The sequence below is a fragment of the Oculina patagonica genome, chromosome 2 (genome assembly GCF_052425735.1).
Source record: "Oculina patagonica isolate OP01 chromosome 2, crgOcupat, whole genome shotgun sequence".
NCBI classification, from domain to species: Eukaryota; Metazoa; Cnidaria; class Anthozoa; order Scleractinia; family Oculinidae; genus Oculina; species Oculina patagonica.
The window spans coordinates 26,632,385-26,644,884 of NC_135759.1; the positions used below are offsets into that span (position 1 = coordinate 26,632,385).

The following is a 12,500-nucleotide window of genomic DNA, read 5'->3' on the forward strand; positions in this document are numbered from 1 at the left end:
TTAAACAGTGAAGGAGCAACAACATCAACCACATCACCAACATCACCAAATAGAGATTAGATTTAAATAACATGACATAACATATTGATACAAAAATTAGGTTAATTTACTCAGAATAGCTAAGGAACATTTCAACTAACACAGCAAATACAAAAGAAGTTACGGATAGACAAAAAATTGATAGAATTAAAAGAGATTGCGATATGGGTGTGTGAAAAACTGTTAGGCTGGACAGTTTTCAAAGATAATCATGTTTGTAATCCCTGGGAGTCATTTGTTTGTAATGAAGCTATATAATTATGCCAATATGTCATTTAGATCCACAGAAGTAATTTCTTCGCTAGCATTAAGTTTCATAGCGAGTATTGGGCAAAAAGTAATAAAATAGGCTAAACTCAGCCATAATACAGTCCCTTTAACCACCCCTAGACATTTCCTACCTGCAGACTAGACACTGTTGCCTGTGCTACTTTCAAAGCTCGTTTGGATTCATAGTCCTCCTCTACTAACCCAGCCGCCTTCTTAGCTTCTGATGTGATCTCTTCACGCTCCGACAGAGGAAGACGTAACCGGAGCTCGTTGATCAGCTACAAAACACAGTGACAGAAAGACAAGTTCAGTGTGATACTGAATTAACTAACAGAAGCCAACGTCAGTAGAGATTACCCTTGTTGTAGTTTTTTCTCTTTGTACCAAACAAACCAATAAACAAACGAACGCACAAACATTACCGACCTTGTCTTTTTGAGTTAGCCTTTCTTCTGATTGCTTGAAAGCTTGATCCAACTCTTCATATTTCTACGATGAAAAGACGCATTTTACGTTTGTTACCTCAGGTTTTTGATGGGTGGAGGGGAGGGTGAGGGGTAAAGGGGGGGGGGGGTAAAATATGATCGTTATTTGCCCAAAGTAATAGGAAAATAGGTATGAATAGTAAAACTATTTTATACCTTTTTAAGGACTTTATTTTCTTCTCTCGTTCCCACAATAATCTTGATGTGTTCCTTAATCTTTCTAATTGCCATTTCCAACTGATTTGCCACAGGTAGATTGGGGTCTGGGATCGAGCCTGTGGCTTCTTCGAACTTAGTAGCCGCGTCTGCTAGTTGTTCTTGTTGCTTTTCTAACTTGTCAATCAAGCGTTCTAGCTCCACTTCCCTCTGTTCCCATAGCAACTGTCGTTCTTCATGCTCCTTCGAAAGCTGCACATTTTCGTTTTCCAAGTCTGAGATTGTGCGTTCATGGACTTTCGTCATGTTCTCCAGGTATTTCAACTGAAAGAAAGAAAAAATCTTCCTTTAATATAAAACAATTTATTTCCAAACATTTGGTATATCTCTTGCTGAGCAGTGACCGATAACCTAATGGCCAATAAAATTATATTTTTAAGTCTATTTAAGGCATTTCAACACACACTTTCACAACAGATATACTGCCCAGTTCCACGATGATTAAACGTTAGAGGAGAAGTTCATTCCAAAATGGAACTTTTTTTTCTGCACGCCAACGGAAAGGTAATTCCAAGATATGTTAGACTCCAAAATGTTAGCCTCCAAAAAGTATTCAAACCCTATTAAATCCTTGTCTGAAGTAGTCCAAAAATCTAGAACCAGCCGCCGCCATTTTGGAGTAACTTAGCAGCCAGGCGATGTATGTGTGACGTCAAAGAGCTCAACCTGGTAGGGGTGTGGGGGGGGGGGAAGTTTGGCAGGAAGTTTAAACATTGTATAAATACTTAAAACTTTTTGCTTATTTTGTATTAGCTTGTTTTTCGAGTTGCCTGTTTGTGCAGCATCATTGTGCACAAACTGAGCTCCAAGAGATAGTAAAGGTTGAGCTCTTTGACGTCACGCATTTCCGCAATCATGATGACCAAAAACCAATTCTTAAGGGCGACCAAAGGATCATATATTACCTCTTCCTGCAGCCTGGTGATAGCGCGGTTCAATTTAAGGTCCTGCAGTCTTATCTCTCCCATTTTTGCGTGCCACTCAGTGACTTTAGCTGCTCCTTTGCCATCTTTTAGCGTGGCCATCAGCTCTTGTAATCCGTCATGTTGAAGTTTGAGCTCAGCAAGCTTGTCCTCTGCTGCTTCTCTGTCAGTTTTAGCTTTCTTTAATTCTCCCTCAAGTTTGCGTTTGTCTTCGTGCAGTGAACGCATGGTGTCTGCAAACTTTTCCTGAAATTAAACGGCAATCAAAAACACTGTTTAGTAACTCAACGATCTTCACGATTTCGTTTTTATCCCAATGTTCTGTTTCCTTTATAACATAGGGGGAAACAGGCTGACAAAAATTTGCCTTACTCTTTTAATTTAGAATTCTGACTACTAACCTTGGAATCTAGAAATTAACTGTCAGCAAAAGTAAACACCTTACGATACAGAAAAAGCAAATCAGCTGCTTGATTCTAAAAAACCTTAGCATCTGTTTTGAATCTTCCTCAATTGATCCCTGGAGGTAATAAATGGGCGTACCAGATATTTATCTCGTAAAAACAAGAGATACACTTTTTACCATCGTTCAGTCAAAATGATATGGATATTGTGTAGAGCAGTTTGATAGGAAAATGAAGCTATACACATCTGCATCCCTATCCCAACTTTTTTGATAGACAACTTGCCCTTCTTATTCTCGACAGATTGTAAAAACAAAATGAACAAAAAAAATCAATGAGGGAAATTTAAAAATTTCCAATTTTTCTGTCCACGCGGCATCGAATCCTTCCATCTTACGGTTTTTAGACGATGCCTAAATAATCAGATTAACATTAAGAAACGCTAGCAGTTGAATCAATTCGATAAATAGGTCCACAATAACAATATCCCTATCCCCACAACGAATTCGATGACCCCCATTTTTTAAAACTTTCTGACATGAGTTATGCACAATTTTACAGTGGTAAAAATTTAAACAAAAAATCAATGTTAGAAGATTTTCGCGCACACGTCCTTAAGAATAACATGTACCTGTTTCATTAGTGGTAAGGCTCCACTGTACTGCCTTCGCAGATCTTGAATGGTTCTCTTAAGGAACTTTGCCTTGTTTCTGGCTTCCATCTTAGCATGATACAGAGCCTGGTCTTTTTCATCTATTTTCCTCTCCAGACGTAACACGTGAGCTTCTTGTCTGTTTAGCTTTTGTGTAGCTGCCTCCAGCTTCCTGACAGCTGTACCCTCACTCACTTGAAGGGCCACGATATGGTGATGCAGTTTACCTGAAAATCATTACACGTATTTTCAGACATAAAATTAACTAGGTAATGTACGCAACATGCAAAATGTTTTACATTCGCGTATTTTTGCACACGTATACCTTTGGTTCAAAGCAACAATAAGATAAAAAACTCAGTGCATTTGTAGGTCTGGATAGAATTACCTAACAAACAACTACATCAACATCTAACTGATAACTGAAAAACGGTCAGTTTGCAACCGAAAAAATCCCTCCAACCTCCTGATGATTTTTATAAAGTCGCATCCTTCCACCTAACTGCCCTCACAGTACAGCAGTTTCATTACAAAGTTAAATTCTGCCTTCCGTATAACAACCCAAGGAAACAGGACAGGAATTGTACCCTTCAAATCTTCCTTGCCACGAATTACCACCTTGATTACTCACGACTTGTTCCCGTCTGGACTCGTAGCTCAGTCGGAAAAGCAACGGTGATCTAAACCGGAGGTCGTGGTTCTGAATCCCACCGAGGTCAAAGAATTCCCTTCTAGGGCTAACGTTCAGAAGGAAGTTCTGGGTTATTTTCCAGCATTTAAAATTACGTTAGAGTTACATCTCTGGTTTCTAGCTCCTAGTATCAATGCTGCGTGACGCAACATTGCATTTCGCAATTGCACCCTCATAAACATCTTCACTGCGCCCTCCTTAGCTACTTTGCCTGTTCTGTAAGCGTTTGAAAGATGGAGACTAACCTATAATAGTCTTGTCATCACTTTCCATCTGCATGTCATAGAGTTGTTTTCTGAGAGATGTCAGTTCTTTGTCTTGTGACTCCTGCTGTGCCTTGATTGCTTCTGTCTGGTGTGACGCTACCTCCGCCACCTCCTTCAGGCGTGACACTTCCACCTTCAGCTTAGACTCAGACTCCTCTAAAGACTGGACACGGCGCGTGACTGCCATGTGCGTCTCTTGCGTGACAGAGTCTAAAAACGTAACGCACAACAGAAACTGACTTTCTCAACCCTTTACTTCTAAAATTGATGAATGTGGAACTTCCCTCTACTTTTTCATAACAATTTCTAAAAGGCAGGCCGTTGATCTGACCTGATCATTTCAGAAAATCGAACCTTCCCGAGAGAACAACTTTGTAAACCTTGTCTCTTATCAATATGCGATCTCAAGTAACCGAGATTAAAGGGACTGTGTCACGGATTTTAGCCAAATTTAGGCATGGGAAATGGCCATCAAATTCGGTGAAATATAAAAATAACCGCTTAAAACAGTGAAGGAACACTTCAATAACACACCAAATATAAAAGAAGGTACGGATGGCCAAAAAATAAGAAGATTGAAACGGATTGCGATATAGGTTTTTGAAATACTGATGGGCTGAACAGTTTTCAAAGTTAATCACGTTTGCTTGCAACTTAAAATTATATCGCCCGGGAGACACATTTGGTTGTAATGAAGCTATGGTTTTGTCATTTAGATCCATAGAAGTAATTTCTTTTCAAACAGTAAGTTTCACAGCGAGTACTTGGCAAAACTTAATAAAATAAACTTAAATCAACCGTGACACAGTCGCTTTAACACGTTTCTTAAGCAGCCAAATTACAGTACAACTAGAACCTCTCTTAGGCCCACCTCCATGAAAGACCACCTCAGATGAGTAAAATGGGTGGTCTCCCACATACATGTAAGGTTCGACTGTACTACTGGTACTTGTAAGTTGTAGCCCTTTTCTTGAAACTTTTTAAATTAATTCCATAAATATACCAAAGGGCAATACTTACTGGAGATTTCATCCCTTAGCTGCCGTTCTATTCGCTGTGATTCAAGATTCAGCTTGCTGATCTGCAATGTCAGAAACAACAGTCCTTTACATTGCGAGAATTTTCAAAGAGCTGTAATCTTTCCAAATTAATAGCAATTCTTCACCAGGAACAAAGACAAAACCAACCTCTGCAAATTTCTGTTCTAACTCGGCATTCCTCTCTTCTAGTTGCTTGACTAGAGACTGCAGTTGGTCATACTTCCTAGTGGCATGGTCTGCGCGCTCTCTTTCGTTCAGTTCCTGGAAAATTGAGGGTTGTGATAATAAGCGAAACATGCATTAAGAATCCTGATTAAGTGTAGTGGTTTAACTTATAAGATATGAATTCATGACAGTGAGGGTGCAAAGAATATGACCTGTAACTTTTCGTTGACACAGTATTTTGCTCTACTAAGACCTAACTAGCAATAACAGAGTTGTGACGTTAGACCGTGCGTATAGCCCTGAATGTAAGCGTGTTCAGCTGAGTTTATGTAACCTTGGAGTTGTGTGTACGTTTCATATAGCGAGTTTCTTGTCTTGTTTCAATGTCCACGTTTGTAGTTTGCCCGGACGTTTACACCGTTTAATACAAGAGTCATGTTAGGATTTACCTTCATTTCCAGCGTGGCAAGCTTTCTTGATATCCTATCAATCTCCTCCTGCCGTACGATGCTGGTATCTCCTCCACCCTCTCCACCCTCTGAACAAAACGAAATACACGATGTAGTAAGTAAAGCGCAAGTCAATTATTACGGAGCCCTATCGCGTAAAATGTAACCTGCTGACATCTACATGTTTCAGGCTTATGGAAGCGGGCAAGGATAAGTGAACCTTAACAATAAACTGTCTTTACTTGCATACCCATGGTTGCCACATACATCAGTTTTCAAAATTCCCTGAATTTTCCCTGAAACAAATCAAATTTCCCTGACCAAATATATACAAAATGTCAGATATAGTAGCGGCCTCCAGACCCCACTTCCAAGAAAAAAAAAACAACACTGAGATATCATTGACCTGAAATGTTTCCTCCAGCCATCAATTGTTTACAATCAGCGGTCTCATATTACAATTTCCCTTGACTTTTCTTCAAAATTTCAATTTTCCCTGACCCAAAAATAAATTCCCTGACTTTTCCCAGACCTTGAAGAATTTTTTCCTGAACATTTCCTCGCCTGTGACAATCCTGATATCAGCACAGTTCAAACGTTTGTCGATCTCAAAAGAACCAAAGCAGAAACAAAATTTCTTTCACCTTTTGATAATAGTTCATTCACCATCTGCTCCAAGCTGTGGTTTCGTTCTTTCAGTGAAGTCATCTCATTCTTCAGTTCAGCTTCCATCTCTTGCAAGACCTTTATGTCAGCCTACGGTGAAACCAATGTGATAAATCATGGGTGCAATAAAAATCACCCGAAACTCATAAAAAGATCAAACAAACTGCCTCAGTTGTACCCGAGAGAAGAAAAAAGCGAGATAAAAGCTTTGTGTGTTTTTTTTGACAAATCGTACCTCTAGGTTGTCGACTATGGCTGACCGTGCTACAAGACTGTTTTCTCTTTGTATAATGTCACGATACTTGGCTGTGAGTTCGTTGTACTGTTTGTTGGCTGCTTCAAGATCTGTTGCTGGGACACTTTCATCCAATGCCTGCTGTAATACTCCTATCTTGTACGTTGACATTTCCTGAATCAGATGTAAATTAAGGTCAGTAAACCATCAGTGGTGAATAGACCCCAGAAGGATAAAATCATTGTACATAATATTTGACTGGTGAAAACGTTTGAGACCGTTGGGCTATAGCACTGGGAAACATGTTGTTCATGCAATACATTAAACACGCGAGACTGTTTTTCATCGCATTTTTAGTGTTCAAATGATTGACGAAAATCGAAGCGCTTGGAAATGCGATGAAACACTGTCTCTCGTGTTTGATGTAATATATCAAACACGATAGAAAGTGTTTCATCGAGATATCCAAACACCGAGAAGAGAATTAAAATACGACGCGCAGCGGAGTATTTTGGACGAATGTCGGCGTGTTGGAAATGTGATGAAACACACTCTCAAGTGTTTGATATAACATTTACTGTTCAATTGAAATTAAAACTAAGGAGAAAACGGAAAAATAAAATCGTAAAAGCTATGCTAATCAAGATCCGATTTCCAAAACACCGCCACGGTTATAATTTCCTTTGTTTTAACTTGATTAATTAACAATGAGTTTGAGAACAAAAGCTCAAATGGTCAAACGAAAAAAAAAAAAGGCTTAACATTTAAAGATGCACCAATAATCAAACGCATCGAAAAGTAAAGCTAAAACTACAAACATTTCATACTTTGTGTCTCTGTAAGTAACCCAATCGTTCAGTAATGGCTGTCTCCATAGCAACAACATCGTTCTTGTATTTCTTGTTTTCCTTTCTGAGAGCAGCTTCTACTTCCTGCATAGCTGTGTACCTTCTGGACAGCGACTTCTCGTTCACTCTCAGGACTGTGATCTTCCTAGTCATTTCTCCCAGTCTCTTTTTCTGTTTGTCCTCGTCTTTGTCAAGGGTGTCAAGCAACCTCTGCAAGCGATCAACAATGAAAAAAAAAAGTCCATAACAACACCAAGGGACTTAAAGCATAGGATTGAAAGAGGGCCAGTAGACAGAGTTAGATATAGTCTCGGGTTCGACTCCCATACCGGACCAACACTTAGGGTCTTAAAATAACTGAGGAGAATGTGCTGCCTTTTTAATGACATCTGCAAATGGTAAGACGTTCTAGTTTCCTCGGATAAGGACGACGATCCGTAGGCCCCGTCTCCTGCATCTTCAGTGTTATGATCAGCAGGGGACGTTAAAGAACCCACACACTAATCGTAAAGAGTAGGGCACGAAGTTCCCGGTGTTGTGGTCTGTTCTATTCACATGTATCTCTGGGTTGGGTGGTGGGGTGAGATCATACACATGGACGGATAGCGGTTGCCCAAGGCGCCTGATATGCTGATGTCCGGTCTCATCCCATAACTCTAATTGTGAACCGCATTGAGCTTTGTAAATGCGCTATATTCAATTCCGAGTCTTTTTTTTTTTTTTCATCGAAAACCCATTTTCAATAAGAAAGCAAGACTATAGCCTTTGTCAAGTTTCTGGAGGGCAAGGGAAGATCGTAAAATTAATATTTGTAGATCTATGCTCAAAATTTACACCCCCAAAAAACATATGGTCACTTTGTCTGCTACTTAACAATTAGACAACAAGCTCAAGGTTTCTATCGGCTGACAGTTGGCAAAAAATCGAAATATAGAAACTGAGAGCGAGCCGTCTAATTGTTTTAGCATAACCTAGAGACCGAATCTATTCCACAAAAGGTTCAGTGAAAGTGGTTTATTTATAGTTTAGTGTTTCCAGGGCAGTTTCAAAAAACCACACCACGCTTGCGTAGCCAATCAGATTGCCTCATAGACGGTCGCTGGGTTATATTAAAGCAGATTATCCGTCAGTACCTCAAACTCCATGAGCCTGATTTTATCATGTTCTCTGGCCAGCTCTGTTGACGCTTTGTCTTCTTCAATCGCTTTCTTCTCCTCTTCCCATTTCTCTTTTTCTTTCAAAAAGTCGGCATATAGAAGCCCCTACAAATAACAACATCAGTAAGCTTTAAAGTATTAACACTGATATCACATTTGGAGCTTGACAAAATCTGTGACAACTTCCCAAAAACATGCAAAGTTTTATTGGGCGAGGTGCATGTGCTCACTGGCTTCCAGAGTAATTATGGAACTTCTGTTCTTTTTTTACACAATTTCCTAATTGCGAACGCAAGAGTGCTTTGGTTTTGCTATCCGATATACTACAATGTTTCTAGATTTACCGCGAATCGTAAATTCTTAGAGAAGAAAAAAGAACAAACTTAGACAACACAATAACCTTTTGGTGAAGAATAACCGAGAACTTCCTTTTGAACATGTCAAGGTCTTTTTCCATTTTCTCCAGCAATTGTTCCTTCAATGAGATCTCCTGAAAAACAAACAACATACATACATACATACTTAATTATCTTTCCCCATGGAGGCTTTTCGAAGATAATATGCTACTAAAATCAATAATATTACATTCTACTAAAATTAAAAATTAAAATTAATATTATTTAGGAAATCACGAATTTAAAAACTCTACAATTAATTTACGTTTCAATAACAAGCACAATATAGATAAAATACAATCAACACGCCATGGCGACTAAAGCCATAACTACATGTGTCTAAAGAGGGCGTTTTACCATACAGGTTTTTTTTTTTTCTTTGTTGCTGCTTTTTGCAATTTTTCATAACAAAAAACGTAATTATATGAGCACGTTTACTGCTCACTTGTTACTCATATTCATATAATCATGATCCTATATGACGTGTAATTGTTGACAATATTCCTTACTTGAAGTACTTGTATAAGATGTTCATTAAGGCTGGCAATGATCTCTGTTGATGATGGTGTCATTCCTTGTGGTAGAGGCATGGGTTGTAATTTGACTGCTCCTTCGCCTAAAATTTCAAACAGACAGGAATAACCTATTTGTAAATTTTTCTGCTTGCGTATCTATCGTGCAATCCCGCCTTTTTAGCTACAAGAGAACTTACCTATCTCTTTCAAGACTTTAACATCTTTTTCAAGGTCTTCAATCTGTCATTACAAACAAAACACAATAAAAAAGTTGAAACAAGACAAGAAATTTATTTAGCTAAAAATATCCCAACATTTTTAAGCATTTAGATACATTTTTCAAGCGATCCTCACCTTAGCGTTTTTCCTCTCTAGCTGCATGATAGCTTTTGCTGTTTCTTCTCTTGCATTGTGTAGTTCATGTCGCAGTTCCTCGTTCCGCCCACTCAGTTGTTCAATCTACAATTAGATCACATTGTAGACGACTGAATTTACAATGTTCTTACAGTCCTGGCCCCATTTGTTCGAAGGCCGAATAACGCTTATCCACCGGATAAACCACTAACCGGTGGATAGCGTAGTATGTTTTGTCAACAGTTATCCACTGGATAGCGATTCATCCGGTGGATAGTGTTATCCACCCTTTTAACAATTGGGGCCGGAAGATAAGTACTTATTTTGGTTAGAATAAACCCCGAGAACCCGCAGTGTTCAACAGGAATGTTGTATTGCTTAGTAGTGCATCATCTTCACGCCAGTTGAAAGCTGTCCCACTGAGCTATAGGTTAGTCTTGTGTGCCAACAAAATAATTAGGTGAATTCGTAAGTTGTTGGGTATCTAGCACTCTTAGATAACTTCACGTTGTGTTATTATAGACAGCACTTGTACTTCCAACACATGCAGTTTTGGCTGTCAGTTTTACCTGAGATACATGAGTTGTTTATAATAATTGTCTTTTCTTTGTAATGTGTACAGAATGAATGATCAGCTTTACAGGCTGAAGCCGAACTGTGTATAACGTGCAGAGAGTACACGAAGAGCTAAATCTATCGGTTATCTTGGTAATACAACCTTTTTCGACCGACCAAATTGAAGCAAAAGCAATCGTAGGTCTATTTTTATAATATTACAACATACAACTATATGTATACATGTAGAATTAGGAAGAAACTGCGGAGCTTAATTTAAACAAAATAATATACTGTACCTGTGCTTTCAACTGAAGTGTTGTGTCGTACTGACCCACTGCATTTCTTGACTCGATCATCTTTACAGAACAGAACAAAAAAACGATTAAGAACATAACTTCATAAACGTGACAGATGTTAGGGAAGGTAAAACGAAAACAAATAAGTGAACGAACATTAACTTACAGCCATTAACTTTTCCAAAGCTGGTACTTGAACTAATTTACCATCTTCTGACCCTAAACAAAGCGGTAACAAGGTACACAGTTCAGTATCCGCTTACACCAACCTGAAACTAAAGGCTGATGGGCAATGGCTACATAGATACAGTGTGTTAACAAGAAACAAAACAAAAAATGTGCGCCAGAAAGAGAAGAGATGCATGTAACCAACGGTGAATAGAGCTTTTGTTACACTTTTGGCAAACCATTTTACGCTGTAGATATTACTTTTTCATTGTTAGAAGCCTAATCAGAAATACAGTGGAACGTTAATTTAACGAACTGTACAGCGAAGTCCTCGGTATAACGAACCATATTCTTCCCACCAGCTATGGTTAAATATATGGACAAGAACCATGATATATCGAAACGAACCCTCGCTATAGCAAACATATTTGCAAGTCCCTTGGCCCTTCGTAATATCAAGGTTCCACTGTAGTGCCAACACTGACTCTGAAAGGTTTCATGTAAGAAAAGTACATTTGACCAAACAAAGTAAATGCTTGTTAATCTTCTCCTGACTATTTCCGGAAAGTAAGTGAATCACATCACTACTGGGTCTCAAGATGGTCTGTGCGTGAGCTGGAATGATTCTTCTAGAAAATAACTATGATAATCTTGATTATAAAATAAGAAAGAGTCTAATAAAGAAGACTAGATAAAACCGAGTACAGTTCCATGTACATTTTCGATCAACATCACTCTGCTGCCGTACATGTTTATGAGCAAACCTTGTTGTGCATGTTCCTTCAGCTGTGCTAAAATCTCTCTCATTCCAACTTCCAACTGCTTATTTTCATCTTTAAGTTCCTGTCCACAAAAAAAAACAGTAATTTTACTGTTCAAGTATTTCAGCCTTTAAAACGAGTTGCAAAGTTAATTGATTGGTTGGTTAGTTGACTGACTTGTTGTTTGACTAGTCGACAGTCAGTCAGTCGTTTGGTCCGTCTATCGGTCGGTCGGTCGGTCGGTCAGTCGGTCTGACAGTCAGTCAGTTGGTAAGAATGAACAGACTATTCACTAGGCACCTTTATACTCGGGTACAAAGACCTAAAGTGTTTTAACTTCATACATAAATTTGCTGTGAGGCGCGGTGGCCTAATGGTTAGTGCGCCGGACTCCGGATCGAGCAGTCTGAGCTTGAGCCCCGGCCGGGGTCACTTGTGTTGTGTTCTTGGGCAAGACACTTTACTCTCATAGTGCCTCTCTCCACCCAGGTGTATAAATGGGTACCGGCGACATAATGCTGGGGGAAACCCTGCAATGGACTAGCATCCCATTCAGGGGGGAGTAGAAATATTCCTAGCCGCTTAATGCTACGGAAACCGGGATAAGCTCCGGCAGTGTGGGCCGCTTGGCTCGTGGCTTCTCCTTGTAAATTTGCTGTGGCTGTTTCTCGCCCTTTGAAATTAAGGCTGTTTTAGCAACACTTAGTCTTATGTTATTTTTAAACAATTTGGGAGATTGCTAAAATTTTGAAAAAACGATGTCAAAAGTAACGTACCTTATTTTCTGTTTCAATCTTTTTCATGTTAGACTTGAACTTTTCAATTTGCTGTTCATTCTTTTCCACCTCTCCTTCAAGCCTCTTGTTCTGGAACAACAAACAAACAAAGTAAACATTAATTTAATTTTTCTTTGGAACAGTGTATGGCCTGTTGGTGCACTATGTCTG

The 12,500-nt window shown here is 39.0% G+C and overlaps 1 protein-coding gene across 1 annotated transcript in view; it reads right to left on the reverse strand.

Moving 5' to 3' along the window:
- Nucleotides 1-12,500, reverse strand: part of LOC144643834 (centrosomal protein of 290 kDa-like) — an 81,760-nt gene that overhangs the window by 58,067 nt on the left and 11,193 nt on the right. The window contains 21 exon segments of the mRNA XM_078503204.1: nt 441-587; nt 736-798; nt 951-1,274; nt 1,916-2,179; nt 2,969-3,216; nt 3,926-4,156; nt 4,967-5,027; nt 5,134-5,247; nt 5,601-5,689; nt 6,245-6,356; nt 6,502-6,675; nt 7,329-7,559; nt 8,483-8,611; nt 8,907-8,996; nt 9,411-9,517; nt 9,614-9,656; nt 9,771-9,875; nt 10,625-10,684; nt 10,791-10,843; nt 11,557-11,635; nt 12,330-12,419. Coding sequence (XP_078359330.1) covers nt 441-587; nt 736-798; nt 951-1,274; nt 1,916-2,179; nt 2,969-3,216; nt 3,926-4,156; nt 4,967-5,027; nt 5,134-5,247; nt 5,601-5,689; nt 6,245-6,356; nt 6,502-6,675; nt 7,329-7,559; nt 8,483-8,611; nt 8,907-8,996; nt 9,411-9,517; nt 9,614-9,656; nt 9,771-9,875; nt 10,625-10,684; nt 10,791-10,843; nt 11,557-11,635; nt 12,330-12,419 — 2,814 coding nt within the window.